General features: G+C 41.5%; 1 protein-coding gene across 4 annotated transcripts; it reads left to right on the forward strand.

The window, feature by feature from the left end:
* Nucleotides 1-1,300: 1,300 nt before the first annotated feature.
* Nucleotides 1,301-21,746, forward strand: LOC108435474 (SWI/SNF-related matrix-associated actin-dependent regulator of chromatin subfamily B member 1-A). Of its 4 annotated transcripts, none has more exons than XM_017711337.1 (10): nucleotides 1,301-1,433; nucleotides 3,100-3,211; nucleotides 3,402-3,531; nucleotides 5,936-6,073; nucleotides 11,351-11,478; nucleotides 11,968-12,134; nucleotides 13,798-13,988; nucleotides 16,837-16,848; nucleotides 17,534-17,665; nucleotides 21,232-21,746. In XM_017711337.1, the coding sequence occupies exons 1-10, from the start codon at nucleotides 1,350-1,352 to the stop codon at nucleotides 21,269-21,271; spliced, it is 1,134 nt and encodes a 377-aa protein (XP_017566826.1). In that variant the 5' UTR covers nucleotides 1,301-1,349; the 3' UTR covers nucleotides 21,272-21,746. The 4 variants fall into 4 exon arrangements, with proteins under 4 accessions (XP_017566826.1, XP_017566828.1, XP_017566827.1 ...); XM_017711339.1 differs by having other exon boundaries at nucleotides 3,423-3,531; XM_017711338.1 differs by lacking the exon at nucleotides 16,837-16,848.
* Nucleotides 21,747-22,523: the final 777 nt, after the last annotated feature.

Raw genomic sequence — 22,523 nt, forward strand, 5'->3', positions numbered from 1 at the left:
GTGCAAATCATATGTTTAATTGTAAACAGCACAAAGACAACATATCAAATGTTGAAAGTGACAAATTTTATTGTTTTTTGAAAAAATATATGCCTATTTTAAATTTGATACCAGCAATACATTTAAAAAAAAATTAGGATGCAGCAACAAAAAGCTGGGAAGGTTATGTATTGTTGAAAAAAATTACCTGGTGGAAAATCTCCCAATTAATTAGGTTAATTGGAGTCTTTCAGAAGAAAAGACAGGAAAGGATTCACCACTCTCAAGACTCTTTAGGCAAATCATTAAAATATAATGAATAATATCATTAAAAGATTCAGAGAATCTGGATCTCTGTATGCAAAAGACAAAGCCAAAATTCAATATTGGCTGGCTGCAATCTTGGGGCACTCAGGTGGCACTGTGTTAAAAACAGACATGATTCTGTAATGAAAAGCACTGCAGGGGTTCAGAAACACTTCCGAAAACCATTCTCTGTGAACATATTCGTTGCTGCATCCAAAAATTCAAGTTAAAACTCTACCAAGAAAAGAAGCAACCATATGTAAAGAGGATTCAGAAACGCTGCCACCTTCTCTGGGCCAGAGCTCATTTAATGGATTGAGGCAAAGTGGAGAAGTGACTGAGAATGAGAAAACTTGCTTGTCTCATGGTCATTCTGCAGAAACCAAGATGATTCAACATTTCTGTATCTATATAACAAACGAAATCTTCCTTTTTTTTTAAAATGGGGTTACAGATTTGGCTATCAGGGTTGCACAGAAAATGTGGGACACGTGTGGGTTACATACTTTTTTGTTAAATTGAATAGATTAATAGGAAAAAAATTATACTAATATACTACTAACACTAATACTATAACATACTAATATAACCCTATACTAATTTGTGGTGTTACTGGAAGGTTTTAATAAATATATGTCGCGGAGAATTCACTACCAATGAGGTGGAGTGGGCCGAAATCACCACACTAAAAGTGTGTAGCAGTTTATGTGTTCTGGGACGATGTAAATGGTAATTTGAATCGTTTCGTGTGAAGTTAAAGTCATGTCACTTCACTTTTTTCCAGAGATAAAAACAACAGCGGTTACTTTATTCAGGGAAAGTATCGCGGCGAAGTGTAGAATTCGTTTACTGCTAATGATTGTCATGACAATAAACAGACGTGATCCATCGTCTTGCACTCATTTTAATTGTTTATTTATGTATTTTTGGTTCAATTTGTTCAGAAATCGCTGAAATGGTCGATTTAGTGTTTATAATTTTAGCAAAAGGCTACAGCTACACAGACTCGGGCCTGTGGGTGTTGGAGCTGCGCATGCGCAGTTCGTTGCTTTGTGTTTGCCAAGATGGCGTTGAGTAAAACATTCGGTCAAAAGCCGATAAAATTTCAGCTTGAAGAGGATGGGGATTTTTATATGATCGGTTCAGAGGTACGTAAATAACAGCGACACACACTCACTGAAGTCTGGGCTCGGATTAGTTCGCGGTCGCCGTTAATTTAGACCGAGAGCGCCGGTTGCTGTGCGTCCAGGCTTTGTTGGCGTTAGCTCGGTTAGCTCGGTTAGCTGGCTGGCTAACGTTCTCTTCAGAGCCTCTAATGAATGAAGAGCAGACGAAGGCGTCGCTTTTGGTGTTGGGTTTAATAATAAAGCGGGGTTTTTGGACCATTAGCTATCTAACGCAAGCCTAGACAAATCCTACGAAGCTGGATCTGGGTTCTTATTCGCCACATCCTTCTTCGAATTTCCCCGTTCCACCTTAAATGGCGCGTCAGTTCCATTCTGGCGCCTTAAGCACCAGCGCGAGTTAAGGTGGAACGGGGAAACTCGAACTGGACGCTAACGAGTAGAAAGCTGACTTCAGCCTCGTCCAGATAATCGCCTGTACCGAAGTTTATGTCCAGTAGAAAAGCTCGGACATGCGAGCCAAGCCTCGAGCTCTATAACGGTAACGGTAACGACACGTTTCCCAGTCCTGCTCCGTAAAGAGGAGTTCCGCCAGTTTCTCTACATTTCTGAACATATTCCCGTCCTTGAGCTGGAAACAAAGCCATTCAGAGGGGTTTGGTGTGAAATGGTTCATTATAGAGAAGCTTACAGGCTCGGGTGTCTTTACAGTGGTGGTGATGGGAACCAGGGGTCCCAGTGTCTACAACATAAACACAGACACTTAATTTACCACCCAGAACCACCTTCTGAGTGTTGTATGTTATGCTAATGGTAAAAAATGGTAAAAGGCTTGTTTGCATTTCAAACATTGAATTGTGTAGTATTTTTAAAATATTGATTGAATGAAGGGGGCTTTAAGTTAAATGATCCTTATAGTCCCACAATGGGGAAATTTTGCCTCTTCTTTTAACCCATCCGTGAAGTGAAACACCACGTACACACTAGTGAACACACACATTAGGGGGCAGTGAGCACTCTTGCCCGAAAAAGGTGGGCAGCCCAATCCGCAGCGCCTGGGGAGCAGTTGGGGGTTAGGCGTCTTGCTCAAGGACACCTCAGTCATGGACTGTCGGTGCTGAGAATCGAACCGACGACCTTCCGGTCACAGGGCCAGTTCCCTTTATTTATATATTTTTTTATATACCTGGCGTTCTCCTTTTATTATCTTTTATTATGTTAACCAGCTGGGTTCAGAGATTTAGAGCCCTAAGTTACTTCATGTCCAGTCTAGAAACATAACAATTACTTTTGCAGTCTAATTATAGAGCACTTTTCATTTAGGCACAGAATTAGAAGTGTGAATCAAACATCATAAACATAAAAATACCACTGTCTAAGTGATTAATAACTTAACGTGACGTAATGTCTCGTATACAGTGCACTGCATCATGTAGGCCTTATTAAGCTCTTATTGCAGTGCATCCCAAAATTACTCCTGGATTCCTCTGCACTGCACAATTGCCTATTTATTTTCACTACTGGGTTGGTTAGGACCGGAAAACTGTGCAGTGCAACCCAGGAACAGAGTTGGAAAACACTGTGTAAGAAACTTTCATGCTCAGAAAAAACGTGGAGTGTGATCCCCCGACTTAGAAGCAGTACTGGTCTGTTTTTTTCAGTAACCTGTATGTCACTGTGTTTGCTCTAGGTTGGAAACTACCTGCGCATGTTCAGAGGATCCCTGTACAAGAGGTATCCATCGCTGTGGCGAAGGCTCGCATCCGTTGAAGAGAGGAAAAAGATAGTAGCTTCATCACACGGTAAGTGATTCACTTGCTTTTGCATTGCGTGCACACATTTTAGATGCCTTATGGTGACTTCAAGTCCAGAAAGCAGTTGCAAACATAAGAATAGGAGGCCACAGTGTCGTTTAGAGCATGCCTTTGAGATAGATAGACGTTTAGTCCTGCTTCTGGACAGCAGTTTGTGCAGTGTTTTATTTTATGTTAGATCATGGTTACACAACTTTAGCCACCAGTGTGACCCTGCTGAAAGCGTCTGAGTGTGAAGAGATCTTCGAGGGGAACGATGAGAAATATAAAGCGGTGTCCATCAGCACGGAACCTCCAGCCTATCTCAGGTGAGTGCCTGTCTCCCCTACTAATCATCACTCGCATACTAATGTTCCATCTAGACCTGTCGAGATATTACATAACCTCCTGATCGAGATATTTGAGCTATCCCTCATGATCTGCACAGGTCATTTTCTAGTTATTTTATTTCAAGCCCAACAAACAGAAAATTAATTACATGCACTTTTATCACAGCAAATAGGGTGAGACAAATAACCGAATGAGCACAAGTTCATCTTGATTACTGTTTGAAGGGAAAAATGTCTTTAAGTTAAGTGATATTTTTTAATCCCACAAACGGGGAAATTCCACCTCCGCATTTAACCCATCCGTGAAGTGAAACACCACACACACACTAGTGAATGAACACACACTAGGGGGCAGTGAGCACACTTGCCCGGAGCGGTGGGCAGCCCTATCCACGGCACCCGGGGTGCAATTGGGGGTTAGGTGTCTTGCTCAAGGACACCTCAGTCATGGATTGTGCCTAACCTCCACCCCACGACTGCCCCCAAAGGCTATTTATCTTTAGCCTTTTTAGTCCAAATGCAGCTGATCGGCCAAGACGCGTTTGGTGCGTGACGTTTGCTTATTTATCTGTAGCACTCTAGCTAGGCTAACGTGGTAGCCTGTCGACTTAGTGTCGTGAAAGCTGCGTTCGTAAGTCACGAGAGAGAAGGCGCGAGCAAAATACATGGAATTTGCAAGCAACTTGTCATGAGCAGCTTTTGAAACAAACATGTATTCGGACTTACTTGCCAAGCCAAGCACATCGTCACCGCTGTGGGCACATTTTGGTTTCAAGCCAAATGAAAGAGGAGCACCTAAAAACTCGGAGGAGGCAATTTGTTGGATTTGCAATGAAATGGTGGCTGTAAAAGGTGCTTTTAGAACAAACCTGAGTAACCATCTGCTGATCCACCACTCCAGCCGGTTCGGTGAACTTGGGAAGACAACAGCAGCCATCTGAGGGCCCTAAGGGGGCAGTAATGGACTGGAGGTTAGGTAACCAGCCTCGTGACCGGAAGGTCGCCGGTTTGATCCCCAGTGCCGACAGCACGTGACTGAGGGGTCCTTGAGCAAGACACCTAACCCCAACTGCTCCCCGGGCGCTGTGGATTGGGCTGCCCACCGCTCCGGGCAAGTGTGCTCACTGCCCCCTAGTGTGTGTGTGCTCACTAGTGTGTATGTGGTGTTTCACTTCACGGACGGGTTAAATGTGGAGGTGAAATTTCCCCGTTGTGGGACTAATAAGGGTCACTTAATCTTAAGATTTTTCCCGGCAGCTGGTAATTCTGGATGCGCTCGGGCGAGTAGCTAAATATCAACACGACAGTACCAAATGGTGCACGTGGCGCACGTGGCGCACGGTTTATAGCCAAGGAAATGCTGCTGTTCGGTACGGTAGAAAAACCAGTGTTCAAAGAAATGTTGCAGAAGTTTGACAAGCAGTATGAACTGCTGGGAAAAACGTGCCTTTCCTAAGCAGCAATCACCAACTTATACAACCAAGTGAAAGATGGCAAGAATTTGGCTTTTATTCAGCAACTACGGGTCTGCGGTCGAGCTCAAATATGACTGAGTACGTAAGCTTAACGATACGTTACATTGTCAGTGATGGAACCTGCGCTTAAAATATTTAGAAACCATGAATTTATTCTAGCATCTTCCCAACCTGTCATATTACCCAACTTATGTCACCTCATTGATCCCTTTCTCTGCCTCTGTACACCTTTTAACTGCTGCTACACTCAGCACTTTAACTTTAGACCCATACTGTGCACATTGTGAGATTTACAGGTATGACTGTGTGTGTGTGTGTGTGTGTGTGTCTGAGTGAGTGATGGCAGGAATGCATACACGTCTGATACTGTGCTCTGTGAGCTCCTGTAACCAAAACCAGATTCCTTGTATGCGTAGCACACCTGGCCAATAAAGCTTGATTCTGATTCTGAATCTAAAAGCGGAAGTGTAAAAACAAACAAATCGCAAATATTTGTATGACACGTGGTTGGATAGTGTAGTGGTTAACACCTCTGCCTTCTACACTGTAGACTGGGGTTCAATCCCCACCTGGGTAAACACCCTACACTACACCAATAAGAGTCCTTGGGCAAGACTCCTAACACCACCTTGGCCTCCCTGTGTAAAACAATCAAACTGCAAGTCACTCTGGATAAGAGCGTCAGCCAAATGCCATAAATGTATGACAATTGATGGTCAGTTAAAATTTCATGACCGTGACAGCCCTAATGCTATCTCTTCTTCTGTCTCTACTTTTTTGCCCTCTCCTTTTATTTGGTACTTGTAGTTCTTTGAGTATTTATTTTGCACACTGTAGTATTTACATTAGTTTCTCCTTTTTGTGAAAGTCATCGTCTGTCTGTCTCTCGCTCTCTCCACGTGTATCAGGGAGCAGAAAGCAAAGAGGAACACTCAGTGGGTGCCGACCCTTCCTAACAGTTCGCACCATTTGGATGCTGTGCCTTGTTCCACCTCGATCAACCGAAACCGTATGGGACGGGACAAGAAGAGGACTTTTCCCCTGTGGTGAGACAGCTTTTTTTTTTTTTGCCATCATTTCACAATGAACACAATTTCCTACCAGTCATTAGCGAAAAGCCTGGACTATATGAGCCCTGAACTTCAAATTTGAATGCAATTTCTGGAATTGAATTTTTTTATTTTTATTTTTTTATGAAGCAGTGTTTGTTTTCTGTAGCAACCTTTGTAGTGATTATATTCTGTAGCAATATTTTTTAAGCTCTACTGTCTGCTCATAAGGAAGATAACTACGAAGCAAAGCCTACAGTTTTTTTTATCTTCTCTATAAACCAACAAAACTATGACCCACACACAAAAAGATACGTACCAGTCAGCAGGTTCTAGATGCTCAACTTTAATTGTGACAAATATTCAAGAAATGTGTCACTGTTGTTCAGCCAAGACATATTTGGTGTTGCTTCTTTAGTTCTGTGCTGGAGCTACAGGGCTAACAAACACAATAAATCAGTAGTCATCTAAAGTTTCCATAAAATACATCCCCAAAACCTGTCAGTCCACTCCAGCTGCATCCACATCCTCATTAAGGTGGCACAGACTTGTAAATGTAGTTTGGGACACAGTGTGACTTACTGTGAACTATAAAAATGAACAAAACTTCAGGATGTAACTGTCTGATGTGGTCAGCCACTTCAGAAACAGGGGTTGTGCTGATATTTGAATGCCCATAGCATGCACATCACATCATAGGTCACACTTGTGATTTCTGTAAGTTCTTTTATAAATAACTGTTAATCTTGAATTTTCTAACTGAAGACGCATGCTTAAAAATAGAAAGAAGAGAATTCACAAATATAATCTATCCCATATCCCCATGTAACGTATTGTCATGTGAAGGAGAGTCAGAATTTAGCACAACACCATTGTCTGCAGTAGCTGACTGCACAGTTTGGCTGGATAGTGAGGTTTGTGCCATTTTATAGTTCATAATAAGCCGTACACTGATCACATCACAAGCGTGTCTTGGCTGATCGATGACATCTGAGAGAACCATTCCAAATCATGTAAACCATTTTTTTAAGGAAAATACTACAAACATGTCAAATGTTGAAACAGAGAATTATTATTTATTTTATTATTATTATTTTTTAAAATATGCCATTTTTGAATTTGTTGGCATCAATTGTTGGGAATGGGGTTGTATAATAATTAAATTATTTAAGCAGAAATTCTAAGCCAGTTTGCATTACATTTGAAAAGTTTCTAATCTTTAAAAGCCAAGTATCTGAGCTTCTGCGTAAGACCCAAAAAGTCCCTCTTAAGAAATTTTGATGAACTGCGACTCATAAGAATACGTTTTCCGTCCCAGCTATTGGAGCACTCGAGTGCTCATAAATTCTGGAGTACTCTGAGAAGGTCGATGCCTTGTATAAAGAGATATATACCAGACTCTTCTCTGAGGCTGTGCTTAACATTAATTCTTATAATTGAGCGGTCAGCACAAACATTTATGTCTGCTGGGTTGCAATTCTAAGTAATGACAGCAAAACCTACAGAAAATACTGTGTCTGTGATATGGGCTCTGTAATAATCTTGTGACAGTTACAGTGAACAGTTCCAGAAAGTATAACTCTTCCTGTTTTAATTTGACCGCTATGCTTTTCACGTTCTTTGTAGCTCGTCCAAACTGCAGACTTTTGAGTTCAGCACGGATGCTTTTTTTTTATGATTAAGCCGTTTCTGAATATCAACACAAGGTTGTAAATATATGCTGTATAATAGTGCTGTCAGCAGGAATGGCTCCAGATTGGGGTTTGAGGGAATCAAAGCAGTGACCTGATGACAGTGAGCTGCCTTCCTCCCTTTCTGGGGGATTGTTTTGGACTCAACAGGCCAGCAGCGACTCACATGGTGGTTGTGTTTGGACTTAGAGATGCCTTCAGGTCACATCGTTTGTCAGCAGTCAGCTTATTTTTTGTTGATTCTCCTAAAAACGGATCTTTTTATAGGTCTCTAAAGGATGACCCGTCTTCCTCTTCTACTCCCACACAGTGGTGATTACACAGAGGAATCCGGTCAACTTTTAAAAGCGGTCTGGTTTATCAAAACAAAAACTAGACAGCCTGAAATGTAGTTTAGGTCCTTTGTTGTCCTTTATGTGCTTAGGCTGAGAGGCATTGGCTGTGTTGACATGCAAAGATTTTTGCCAATCCGATTTAATGCAATCAGATGACAGATTCAGACTGAGGTGTTTATCTGCTCACTGTGTTGAACAGTCTGATGGAAAATCTTCATTTAGATGCTCACTACAAGTAATCCGATGCGAAATGACGCACATGCGTGGAGTTGCGCTTAGAGTAAACGTTACCATGACAGCGAACATAATGTCAGAGTGAGATGAGCAGCAGTGAGCAGTGATTGTGTTTTTAATTGCTTTAAAATGACGTCAGACTCAGGAAAACGTCCTTCACGTGTCCTTATTAAAGAAGGCAGAGAGGAAGACGTCGTGCTCTGAGACACATAAGCTGGACGTCCGTCCCACCGCCGTCTTTTAAAGACCAGAGCATGAACTTCGTCTCCTCTGCAGACCAGTTTCTGCTCCCGGCATGCTGAACGGTATAAACTGTCACTATGATACGCACATGTGCAAAACATACTTACTCATTCCAATTGGAATGTCGTCGGATTCAGGCGTTTACATGGCTATTATTCTTCTATTTAATTAATTATTTCGAGTTTTACCCACCTCGTTCATTTGGATAGAAATTGTATTCCAAATAGCCTAAATCAGACTAGACTATTCCGATTGAGGTGTTTACATGGACGTGTTGTATTCCGGTTGAGCTAATAGTCGGATTACTAACGGATTATTAGGCTGCATGTAAACGTGGCTATTGTCTTCTGAATTTAACATGAAGATCCTTTATAATCAGAATCACTTTTGTGTACTAAGAATTTGATACATGCGTATGCTGTATGTCCAAAAGTATCCAGACAATTCACAATAATGTGTGAACTCAGCTACTTTAAGGTGCACCCAGTGCTGACACACGCATTCAATTTCCCACACACAGCTTTTATAGCTTTTTATAGAAGAAACCCATTGAGTAAAGGAATAGGATGCTCTGGAGCAGCCACACATGAGCCTAAGGTCACCAAGCCCAATGCCAAGACTCAGCTAGAGGGGTCTAAAGTCCCCCAGCATTGGGCTGTGGAGCAGTGGGCCTGTTCTCTGGAGTGATGGAGCTCCATTCAGTACCTTTGGGTTGAATTGGAGTGATCCAGACCCGATCACCCAACAGTGCCTGACCTCATGGATGCTCTTGGGGTTGATTACAATGAAATCCTCACAGCATTGTTATAGCAACTAATGTAAAGCCAGACCAGGGCTGCTGAAGGATGCAGCAAAGGAAGACCAACTCCCTATTAATACTTTTCATTAAGGAAGAAATAGTGAATGTGCACATGTCTACAAACTTTTGGACAGTATACAGTCAGTAAACAAATAATATAAGACGTATGAAGGCACAACCGCTATGGGTGTTACAAAATATACATCATTAACAGGATTTAGGCTAAGCTAAAGACTCTAAACATGCACACATGCGCTGTGATTCTGTGATTTTACTTAAAGCTCTCATCATCATAGCCCTGCTTTAAACTCGGAGCATGAAGCTCAACACTCACAGCTCCAGCTCAGTGAGACTCTGACAGAAACGGCTAAACTGAGGCTGCTGTTGTGCTCGATCATCCAGAATCTGTCGATTTAAAAAGCTGCATCTTGGGTTTTCTCAGGGGAATATTAAAGAATAAACACAGTGGCTGTAGATAATTAGCTTTATTCAGTTTAACCTGTACACATTGTTCTCTTCTCTGCTGGATATTTTTCCTATTGAAGAAGTCAGAGCAGCTGCTGTCGCGTTTCTGTGGCAGCAGGTTTATTGATGGTTCTGAACATATCGTCATGTTAAAGCGGCGTAAGCATTAGTTTGTTGCAAAGACGTGACTTACCGATTTGTAGTGCAACAATTTAGTCAAAGGATAGTTGGAAACCAACTAGTGTAACTAAGGACTCGGTAAAGATTTCACACCCAAACTTAAGTATAAACTTGTGCAAACCTCGTGCAGCTTCTTTGAGAGAGTTCAGCACGGATGCTTAAAACGATTAAGCCGTTTCTGAATATCAACACAAAGTCGTGAATATATGCTGTGTAATGGTGCTGTCAGCAAGAATGGATTCAGATTGGGGTTTGAGGGACTCAAAGCAGTGACCTGGAGACAGTGAGCTGCCTTCCTCCCTTTCTGCGGGATTGTTTTAGGTCAGCAGACTCAGCAGGCCAGCAGTGACTCACATGGTGGCTGTGTTTGGACTTAGTGATGCCTTCAGGTCACAGAATATGTCTACAAACTTTTGGACAGAATACACTCAGTAAACGAATAATATAAGAAGTATGAAGGCACAACCGCTATGGGTGTGGTACATGTAGCAATGCAGGTCAGTGGCCAGTTGCACCAGCATATACTTACACCTCCCCCTGAGCAGGTGTAAGCGTTCAGGAAACCACAAGAAACCAGGTATAGAGCACAAAAATTACTGAAAACATGACCCTTTTGGTTGGCTAAGCTAAAAGCTCTGAAGATTATGCACTGTGATTCTGTGATTTGTGCAAAGCTGGTGCAACACAGTCCAGCTTCTTTGAGAGGGACCTGATTTACGTTGAGGTGGTGCTTCCTGGCACGCTTGATGTCACTGTTGGTCTGTTGAATCAGTTTGTACTCGTATTTATACTCGTGTGGTTTTCCAGCTTCGACATTTCGCCTGGCAGATGGACGTTTTATTGTGCATTGTAATTCTGTCAAACTTGTCAGTAACTTTGAGACTGGACTGTCATTACAAATGATCCAAATGTTCTGTGGCTTTGTAGTATTTGAAAGTCTACATAAGGATGATTTGACACTGCAGATCTTTTTGGTCCACGAGTCTGGTGACTCCGTTCCATGCATATGGTATCTCCTGTTAGGGATGCACAGTATGTCTGTGTTATTTTGCAATACTGATATTGCAGAAGTCTTTTATTGTGTACTGTGAGCATCCTGACCTATAAGGAGGTCCAAATGAGTTTCTGGGAGTGTCAAAAAAATGGTTATTAATGTAATCCAACCAAAGGTCAATATTCAAATAAAGTGATTCACGAGTGCGTTTTGAATGTTATAAGGCATATTACTTGCAGTATATTGCAGTATGATCACAATACAAGTGTTTTGTCCATGTCATGCAGCCTCAGCCTGGGTTAATTGGGCTTCTTTCTTCTGTTTACTCTACAGTTTTGATGACCATGACCCAGCAGTGATCCACGAGAACGCCTCTCAGGCAGAAGTTCTTGTTCCAATTCGACTGGACATGGAGATAGATGGCCAAAAGCTCAGAGACGCCTTTACTTGGAACATGAATGGTAATGTTGCACAACATTCACTTCCAGAGAAACTCCAGAGAAGTATATTCAGAACCAGTCATAATGCACAGTCTCTGGCATGCTGTCTAGTGTAACCTAAATGGAAATGCAATGTTGAAAACACAAATATTGGCTCCATATTTTGCAATACAATGTATGACAGGGCAGTAAATTAGGCCTTTTAGCTAATTCTAACAAGGGTAAGTTGTTGCCAGCACTGAATGAATAAATAAACAGGGTTTAATTAAAAAATGTAAATAATAGTTTTTACACAGCTTGCTGTTAATTACCATAAATGTATATGTATGTATTTTGAAATGAGCCATACACAGATATCTGCACAGTGTATAAGGATGATGTGTTTATGCATGTCAGTTGACATGTGTCGCTGCATTTTTACTGTCCAGTTCTTATGTTTTTAATGTGTTAGAGAAATCGCAATATTCATAATATCCTTCCTGATTGTTCCGTACTCTCTCTTCACTCCAGAGAAGCTGATCACCCCTGAGATGTTTGCAGAGATCCTTTGTGATGATCTGGACCTGAACCCCTTGACCTTCGTCCCAGCCATTGCCTCAGCCATCCGGCAGCAGATAGAGTCCTACCCCACAGACAGCATACTGGACGAGCAGACCGATCAGAGAGTCATCATCAAGGTTAGTAGGTCCGAGACGTCTGCCTAAGGGGTCAGGAGATAAATTCAAAGGATTTCCAGAACATGTTTGTGTCTCTCAATTTCTTTTTTGTAAATAGGGGTGCACAATATGTTGCTGGCTGATTGTCAAAGTTTAATCATTATTATTATTATTATTATTATTATTATTATTATTATTATTATTATTATTGGTCCAATAATGGAATAAAATGCCGACCCGTTTGTGCTTGTATATATACTGTTGCGTCTGTAATGACGAGTGGTGGGCATTTCTGCAAACTCGCTGTGGTGGTACACAGAGGACAGAGCCCCACAGCCTTTAACATAGAAGATTGGACATTTGATTGTGTTTAGCCACACAGCAGGTTAAAGAGGCCCAAGTCTGATCTTTTTCTTCATATGTGATACAGATGTGTCGTCTGTGTGTTCGTGTGAGCAGCAAAAAAAAAAAAAACACACACTGAATCTGACATTTTCAATTCCGATTTGAGACGCTTTCATATGTGGTACTAAAATCCAGCGTGTATCCGATCTGCTGGATCAGTCTGTATCAGTCTGAGCAGCCAGATCAGCATTCATGTGACACTTATGTCAATCCAGCTCATTGTTTGTCAATGTTGCGCTGCTGAGAACTCAAACATTTAGGTTGATGTTTCGGTGCCAAAATATTAGAACAGACATATCGCATCCGTAAGAGACCGAGGGGGGGGGGGTTAAAGAATCCAAGGACACGAACCAAAGAAGGGGCGGTGGCTGAATAACATGCCCTTTTCATGGTGTGCTCGAGTGCGTTCTGGGTGATGAGCCCAGCTGTCAGTCATTGGAAATCGCTCCTGTGATGCCAGAGAAGGTGAAACTGAACCCCCTGGGAGCGACTGGCGTTCATTGGCCGTCATGATTGTTCACCTCTGGATGAGCAAAGTGAAGCGAATGTTGATCAGTTTAGGAGCTGATCTGTTCAGACTGATGTCACGTACTGATCACATTTATAAGATAACGTGAACAGCCAATCAAAATGTTCGGATCAGGTGAGGAAATCAAATTTGGGCCACTTTTACCTGCTGTGTCAACATGGCCCAAGAGACCCGATTGCCTAATATTACATTCACCTACCAATTTAAGGCACTGTGGTAAACGGCTACATGGGTATCTGTTTAAGACTAATGTCATGGCATTGATTATTGATTAGATTTTTAATCTTGCTGATGCTGCACTTTTTGAATGTATTATAGTGTGAGCTTGTTTTAAAATGCAAAAAAGTGATATCAGTTAGAAAAACAAATTTCGCCAGATTGAAGAACTGATTATCTTTCAGTGTGGTGTTTGAAGTGTGTGTGTGGGTGTGTGTGTGTGTTCATTTACTTGTAATGTTCAATAATTAAGTTGTGTTTTTTTCTATTTTATACACTTTTAAGTGAACCATAGGTTCAATGATTGGTAAAAGAAGGTGGGTAAATAAAGAGAAAGCAATAAAAGAACAGTTTGCATAATATTGGCACTAACAGAAAGATCACGGTGTGTATCAGTTAGTGGCTCAAGGCTAATATATTAAAAAAAAAAGAAGAAGAAAAAAAAAAGGCAGCATTATCTTAAACATCCTGTGGGGAGGAATGTGTGATTTATATTGTTCTGCATTGCATAATGTGTTTGTTTTATGCTGTCAGCTGAACATCCATGTGGGGAACATTTCCCTGGTGGACCAGTTTGAGTGGGACATGTCTGAGAAGGAGAATTCTCCCGAGACGTTTGCCCTAAAGCTGTGCTCTGAGCTGGGCCTTGGAGGAGAGTTCGTCACCACCATCGCCTACAGCATCCGCGGCCAGCTGAGCTGGCATCAGAGGACGTACGCCTTCAGGTGAGACGCACTTGCGCGCGCCTACACGCGCCCGTGCATTGGAGGTTTGATTGTTTACATACAGAGCACGCACAAATTTTACTGCTGATTTGGAAAGTATGCACAAATAGGCCCACATGCACATGTCCACACACGTGTGTTTACTCAGGTGCTGCTTCCCTTATGACAAGCACCATGAAACACTTAGTGCCGTTCTTGTGCCCGGCGCCGTCAATATGGACTTGATTAGACCCAGAAGAGCTGTTGAAGGAGCAGCTTCAGTCTCTCATTCCATCAGTCACCACTTAGTCAGTGATGCTTTTTTAATGGGGTGGTTCGTAGTTGAACCACTTACGCTGCTCAACTGCCTTCTCTGTTTTGATGGAGCCGTTTCAGATGAAAAATAGTTGTGTATTTGTTTTCAGGTAAATGATGCTTGATGGTTTATGCACAGACATGGAGAGGGGAGAACATTTTTTTCCCCCTCCTTTTTATTTTTGTATTGTGCATTGATTGAGCCCATTTTTTTTTTGATGAGACCTAAAATTGAAGTGTGCTTTTAGGCCATGCTGGGTCCTGAGCAAGTTCAGTTTAATTGATTATATAGTTGCCTTTCTTTTTTTTTTTTTGTTGTTTTTTTTTTTGGAAACAATGTTCTGTGATTTTTATCAGTGTTATTTCATCTTTGTGACGTAATGTTGAACATGCTTTTGGTTTCATTTGTTTAGGACTGCAACTATTGAAACTGTTGTTTTGAATATTCTGTCCAATGTCTTGGATATTCATTAAATATACATAGATAAAATAGATGGACATTTTTCACGTTCAAAACTGGGAAAAAAAACTTTTTTGTCATTAGTATTATTCATAAACATTATTTTAATTAGCATTATTACTACTGCTATTATTAGTGCTTTATATAAAATCTCTTTATTCAACTAAATGGAAATTGTGTCAATTAAAACAATCACTGATAATTATTTTCATAGCAAGTTGCATTTAAATGCTAAACCAAGGACAGTGCCCAATCTGGCCTCCCTGAGCTGGCTGTGTTCAAATAACAGTGAGCGCTGCAGGAGCGCAGAGGAAATTCTGACATTTTAACCATCATCTTAAAAATAAAAATAGCCTTTTGGTCGACTCTGGTCAGTGAGGATGAGAGCAAGGCTATAAGTCATTGTTCACCCAATGTGGTCCGAATTTTCCTTCATCTCTGGACAGCTAGCTTTAGTTTATTCTTGGTAGTAAATAGAACTGAGGACATGAAGCAGCAGGAAACTTTTGAGCTTCACAGCTGAAGTTGAAACCGATGCCGTCACCTTGAATTGTGAGAGACTTGCAATCTCCAGAGAGTCGAAGTGCAGGGCTGGCAGCTGCATTGCAACGGGTCACAAGCTGGTATTTAGCTTGATTACAAATGTTTGATTCCCCACAGAAGTGCGGGTTAGTTACAGCCCTAAACTTTTCTGTGCAAGAAAAGCCTGTATTCATTCATACACCGATCAGGCATAACATTATGACCTTGTTTCTACACTCACTGTCCACTTTACCAGCTCCACTTACTGTATAGCTGGTCTCTGTAGTTCTACAGTTACAGACTGTAGTCCATCTGTTTCTCTGATGTTCTTCAGTGGATCATTCTCAGCAAGTAGATCAGACACAGCAGTGCTGCTGGAGTTTTTAAACACCTCAGTGTCACATCCAGCCAACGGCATCCTGTGGGCAGCGTCCTGTGACCACTGATGAAGGACTAGAGGACGACCAACACAAACTCTGCAGCAGCAGATGAGCTGTCGTCTCTGACTTTACATCTACAGGGTGGACTGACAAGGTAGGTGTGTCTAACAGAGTGGACAGTGAGTGGACACAGTGTTTAAAAACTCCAGCAGCACTGCTGTGTCTGATCCACTCGTGCCAGCACAACACACACGAACACACCACCACCACGTCAGTGTTACTGCAGTGCTGAGAATGATCCACCACCCAAACAGTACCTGCTCTGTGAGGGTCCATGGGGGTCCTGACCACTGAAGAACAGAGTATCAGAGAAACAGATGGACTACAGTCTGTAACTGTAGAACTACAGAGACCAGCTATGCAGTAAGTGGAGCTGATAAGATGGACAACGAGCCTAGAAACAAGGAGGTGGTCAGAATGTTATGTCTGATCGGTGTATGAGTCATTCATTATTCCCTCTCACAACACACACAAACACACACTACACGCACGATGTCCTGTTTACACCAGTGATCGACGAGCATCTTCATAATGACCAATCACCATGTGTTCTTACACATCAGCTCGTTCTTTATGACCTCCTTTATCTACAAACTCTGTAAACGTTGTGGGCAGCTCACTCACTACCAGGTTTACTTTTTTCAGATGCTGAATTGACATGTTTTTGCAATGTTTGTGTCCCTTCTGCAGCATATGCTGATGTTTTCGAGTGTGTTATTGTGTTGCTCTCATTTTGCATGTACCACCAAATCTTAGTTATTTTTGTGGGCAGCCAGAGTTCATCTGGCGTGCCTTCTTTTTCTGTTGGTTACCTGTAGATCGCGAAGACGGATCACAGATATTAAGAATAGTGTGCCTTTTGTTCCACTACAAAAGCACATGTAAACATAGCTCATAGAAGTATAGCAGCTTTTGCTTATTTTCTTTTTTATTAACTTCACATGAAAATCTCTAGAATGTATTCACTCCAGGGCTGTTCTGTTTGAAGCTGGTTGTGGGCGGTTTGGGGGTAGAGGTGGATTTTATAATATGCACGAGTGAATACATTCTAAGATCAGCTTTAACTTCATCGTTGCTTTTGCTTTGCTGTAATCCTCTAATTGTTTGCTTCTCCCACTGTCTGTTCCAATAGGTCTGATTTCAGGTCAATATACTTCAAAATTTCTTGATCTTCTCTCCCTACTTATCCCCACGTTTACCCCCACTTCCACCTTCATGCCCCGGGAAGCTGAGTACCCTCATCTCTTCTTTTTATTTTGATCTTTGCAGGGCTTGTTCCTAGAGATTGTCCAGTTTTCTTCCTAAGAGCATAACATAAATGAATAAAATATAGAAACTTTGTTTTGGTTACAGTGACACACAGCATAATCTTTTATGTCCATGTCTATGCAGGGTCCATTATCTTTGGACCGCTTTTAGCTTTCTGTAGCACCTTATTGAAAAAGATGATACATGGACCCATATATGAATCTGAAAGGAACTAGTGAGATCTGAAGTAACAGACAGTGGTTTGACTGAATGATGTAATTGTCCACTGCATGCGCTATGAATGATTTAACTAAGATTTGGGGATTTCCCAGTATTTTGTGCATGATCTAGCACATTATTGAATGCACATATCAAAGCTTGGAGGAAATAGTCACATACTAGTAGCTGTAGATGTTGAATTATATGTTTATAACTGTTTAAAGGCATCTGTTCAGATCGCCCATCACCACTAGGCCTTATGAGTCACCAGTGGAAATGTCTTTGGCCCTGATTTCCTCCTTCATGCTGTCATGATGTAACATTTTTGTGCTGACTTTCTGTGATTTTGATGTTTCCTGTAGTGAAAACCCCTTGCCAACGGTAGAGATTGCAATTCGGAACACGGGTGACGCTGACCAGTGGTGCCCCCTGCTGGAGACCTTGACAGATGCTGAGATGGAGAAGAAGATCAGAGATCAGGATAGGAACACAAGGTAAGAGTGAAAACAAAGCATTGGTGTGCGAAGTCGAGGCATTCTTTTATTTCAGTCTTCAAATGTGATTATTCAGACCTTGGTTATTAATTATTAATTGCTGATGTTAAACAGGGACTTTGCCACAGTTAAGGGATATTTCTAAAACCCTTTTATTTACAGTAAATTCACTGCAGTGCACAATCTTTAGTAGTGGACAGTATGCAATGTCATGGTTTATAATTTAAAATTTCTGACTGTCTGTGTCTGTATACATTATATTTCCAAAAGTCCTCACTCGCCCATCCAAATCATTGAATTCAGGTGTTCCAATCACTTCCATGGCCACAGGTGTATAAAGCCGAGCCCCTAGGCCTGCAGACTGCTTCTACAGACATTAGTGAAAGAATGGGTCGCTCTCAGGAGCTCAGTGAATTCCAGCGTGGTGCCGTGATCGGACGCCACCTGTGCAGCAAGTCCACTCGTGAAATTTCCTCACTACTAAATATTCCACAGTCCACTGTCAGTGGGATCATAACAAAGTGGAAGCGATTGGGAACGACAGCCACTCAGCCACGAAGTGGTCGGCCACGTAAAATGACAGCGCGGGGTCAGCGGATGCTGAGGGGCATAGGGCGCAGAGGTCACCGACTTTCTGCAGAGTCAATCACTACAGACCTCCAAACTTCTTCATGTGGCCTTCAGATCAGCTCAAGAACAGCATAGAGAGCTTCATGGAATGGGTTTCCATGGCCGAGCAGCTGCATCCAAGCCTTACATCACCAAGCGCAATGCAAAGCGGGGAATGCAGTGGTGTAAAGCGCCGCCACTGGACTCTAGAGCAGTGGAGACGTGTTCTCTGGAGTGACGAATCGCTGAACTCACAAATGCACTTCTGGAAGAACGGTCAAAAATTAAACGGTCAAAAATAAACACACTCCTAACCCTTGTGGAAAGCCTTCACAGAAGAGCTGAAGCTGTTGTAGCTGCAAAGGGTGGGCCGACATCATATTAAACCCTTTGGATTAAGAATGGGACGTCACTCAAGTTCATATGTGTGTGAAGCCAGACGAGTGAACAATTTTGGCAATGTAGTGTGTGCATGCATGTAGATAGATAGAAAATATCTGCTCCTTCACTTTTTAATGAGCCATTATTTAAGTACATGTTAAGTATTTTCATTATGCAAAGTAGTATAAACAAAAGTGAAAATATATAGATGAACCTAAGTCAGTATTGCTTTCAGGGAAAATCGGTGATGAATGTTGAGGCAGTTGGCTTTTTGTCTAACAGCTTTTTGGTTCAAATTTTCTGTTCCACCTTAAATCAAGCAGCAGCAGTATTAATAATAATAATAACTGCTGCACCTTTTAAGGTCGAACAGGGAAATTCGAAGAAGAAACCAACTTTACCTTCGTCAAATTTTCGACCATCAGACACTGCTGGAATTTGAAAAATATTACATTTACATTTACGGCATTTGGCTGACACTCTTATCCAGAGCGACTTACAATTTGGTCATTTTACACAGGGAGGCCAAGGCGGTGTTAGGAGTCTTGCCCAAGGACTCTTATTGGTATAGTGTAGGGTGTTTGCCTAGGTGGGGATTGAACCCCAGTCTACAGTGTAGAAGGCTGAGGTGTTACCCACTACACTATCCCACCCACATGATAACCATTAGTTATCATGCTGCCGCCGTCGGGAGGCTCCTCTGCCGGTCTGGTGTCCAGGCTAAGGCTAATTGCACTGCTTCAAAAACAAAGTGGAATACTTCAGATGCTGACTAGACAGTGGGAGGTGATTGAGGATCTGCTGTGTTTTGATTTTCATTTGAAATGTGACAAACATCCTCTGGCTTAGTCACCCAGCTAAAGGGGAGAATGTGCTTTGCACTGTTGTACATGTAGTTATCTGCACATATTTGTGGCATAACGCAGTAATTGTTCCAACTAAACTCATTCCGGAGAAAGATTTTCGACCATTGTGCCTGACCGTTATACTGCCCATCCATTACAACAAATTAAAATACAAACAAATTAAATCGTCCCCATAGAATTATAAGGTTCTGTCTGCGTTTTGAGCTGTTAAGCTTCAAAGATTTTGCATTTCATATAGCAAAACTGATATGTGGAACACGTCCGTTTCATACATGGAAATGACGGACATCCTCAATATAGTCTAAATTGAAAATATCCAAATCCTATCCGATATGTAAATTAGTGGGTTTTTTTTGTTTTTTTTTTTTGGAACAGGCCAGTGCTGTAGCAGAGTGTCTACACGTACTACAAACTTACATTTAACTCTTATTTTTATTATTTTTAAATAACATTTTTATTGTTTTAGGCCAAATCATCTTTTTTCAAAAAGCATTGATTGATAGATTAAGTTCAGCAGGTCAGTGCTAAACATTTTGTCCTGTGCAGAAGACAAATTTAGGTAGGAGCCATCAGTTTAAGTTTCTTTTGGGTTAGACAGCAAAAAGCTGCTGTAATAAACTGCTAGCGAGTCGGTGTCGCCGGTCAGTCTAAAAGCAGCGTGAGGTTTTGTTTTGTATCAGAAATGTGACTCTGATGCACCAAAATGTCTTATTTTTGACTTGGATGGATGAATGAATGTTCATTGTGATTAAGAGCCCATCAATTCAAATGTTTACTATTTAGTTATCTTTAAAGCTTAATCAGAAACATTGAGCAGAGTTTCAGCAGCATGTTTTCAAGTTTCATGAAAATATTTGAAAGTTTTATAAACTTTTCCTGCAGTTGCTGAGCAGTGTGGCAACATGACAACGAAGCAGAACCTGATTGGTCCTTTTGTGTGTATTCAAAGTGCTGATCGGCTCACAGACAGAACCTAGAACTAATAGAACTAATTTAGAGTTTGACTTTGGAGAGAGAACCCTTTTGTTTTCTAGATAGAGTCCAAAAAAATGTAGGCAACTCACAACACCTCACATTAACGTTGTCACAGAGTAAGAATATGAGGAAAAACCCTGATAGAACCTTATAATTCCAAGCAGACGAACTGTCTTAATTTATTATTAGATAGATAGATAGATAGATAGATAGATAGATAGACAGATAGATAGACAGATAGATAGACAGATAGATAGACAGATAGATAGATAGATAGATAGATAGATAGATAGATCAATCGATCCAGCAGTGGTTCTAAGGTCTGATTGTGGAGCTTAAATCAGTTCCTCCAGGTGAAAAGTTGGTATTTGTTCCTTTTCATAACCGAATGTTTTAAAACAGAGCAGTAGAATAAAAGCCTGGAGGCGAGGCGGGTGAGTGGAGTCAGTCCAGCTTAGAACATATAATTTCAGTTGATTATGGTTCAGTTATGTTCCCTGACTGAAGGCACTGAGATGGAGCCTTGAGGGTCCCACCCCAGTGACAAGAGGAACACTGCCCCAGTGCCAGTTTTGTAATTGCAATAAACGGTTCTTCTCTTAAGTAGTTTGTTAAATGTAGGCTATGATTGCGTAACAGCGTAACAAAGATTGTGGTAGGGATTTTAAATAGACATTAATACCGAGTCCAGTGTTCCTGAAACATCACTAACAACTCTTCCTTTGTCTTCCCAAGGCGCATGAGACGACTTGCCAACACCGCCCCCGCCTGGTAGAGAGAGAGGAAGTTAGGATGCCACCACTCGATAAGCTTAAGGCCTCCTATCAGCATCAGACCCCCCTGGAGCCGTCTGTTGCTGTTTAAAACACAGCTCTGGGTTACATTCCTCCAGTCTTCTGACCTCCTTCACAGCCCCGGCACCACATTACACACATATTCAAGGCGCAGACTCTGAGACTCTGTGCCTCCAAATTGACTTTGCATCGGTTGGACATGTCAGTGCTGCTTTGGGGCTACTTTCACTGATCATGAATGAGATGTAAATGAATCGCTCACTGTAACTGTTGCTCTGATCTGACTGTAGTGAGACACTCGTCTAGATATGATCGTGACCATCCGGGACGTAGTTACGCACCTTTGCAGAAGAAGGGATTTTAATTAATTGTGCTTTTCTTTTGTCGGAAGGTGCTGAGGCATACTATGTACTTGACTTGCATTTTTTAAAGAAAATAAATGTCCTAATAAACTGACGCTGTTTCTTTCGACTTTATTTTTTGTTTTTAAACTTGTGTCTGAACAACGTCTGTATATTCATGTCGATGCTTTGCTGTGGGTTGGTGCTTTTATTATAGTCTTGTCCTGATTTTGCTGCAGGAATTTGCTGCAGCGATGAGTTGCCACAGTCGATGTCCACCAACAGTCGGCATACAGAGAGTTTCCAGGGCTTGGAAGTTTTTTATTTATTTATTTATTTTTCTTCCCCACTTTTTTTTTAGCAACATTTTTAAGAGTCACTTTTTTGCCGTAGTTCATAAACTTTGTTCATTTTTCAAAACCTACCCCTCCCCTCCTGTTCGGTGCAGTGAAAACGGAAACTAAGCTGCAGGAACAGCCAGTTTTTAATTCATTGTTTTTGTGTTTGTCCCTAAAACCCAACACATTTATTTTCATCCTACAGTAGTTCAGCTCCGCCCACTCATCCTGATGGTAGTGTTTCTGTCTGGACTGCTTTTGAATGAGGCGATACACTGTAGCCAATCAGAACAGAGTGCATTTACATATTCTAATCTCAAAGGCACAGCAACAAAAACATTGTTTAATTCTAAGGGACTTAAGTTTGGTAAACGTGTATCTCGCTGCTGTCGGAAGAAAACCTCGTATCTCAATTTTTGTCGTTTTTCCTTTTTTGACATATTTTCAAAGTACCTGTTGTCCTTTACATTGTGTGTGTAAATTAAATGATGAATGGACCAATAGAAACGGCCCAAAACGACTTGGAAAAAAACGCTGCTCCCATTAACTTACAT

Source organism: Pygocentrus nattereri, chromosome 16, assembly GCF_015220715.1.
Source record: "Pygocentrus nattereri isolate fPygNat1 chromosome 16, fPygNat1.pri, whole genome shotgun sequence".
NCBI classification, from domain to species: domain Eukaryota; kingdom Metazoa; phylum Chordata; class Actinopteri; order Characiformes; family Serrasalmidae; genus Pygocentrus; species Pygocentrus nattereri.

Bases quoted from the DNA above. Each gene is read 5' to 3' on its own strand.
- LOC108435474 (XM_017711337.1), top strand. From the start codon at position 1,350: ATGGCGTTGAGTAAAACATTCGGTCAAAAGCCGATAAAATTTCAGCTT. The intron at 6,074-11,350 runs GTGAGACAGCTT...TTTACTCTACAG, and splicing joins AAGAGGACTTTTCCCCTGTG to TTTTGATGACCATGACCCAG. The intron at 11,479-11,967 runs GTAATGTTGCAC...TCTTCACTCCAG, and splicing joins CTTTACTTGGAACATGAATG to AGAAGCTGATCACCCCTGAG.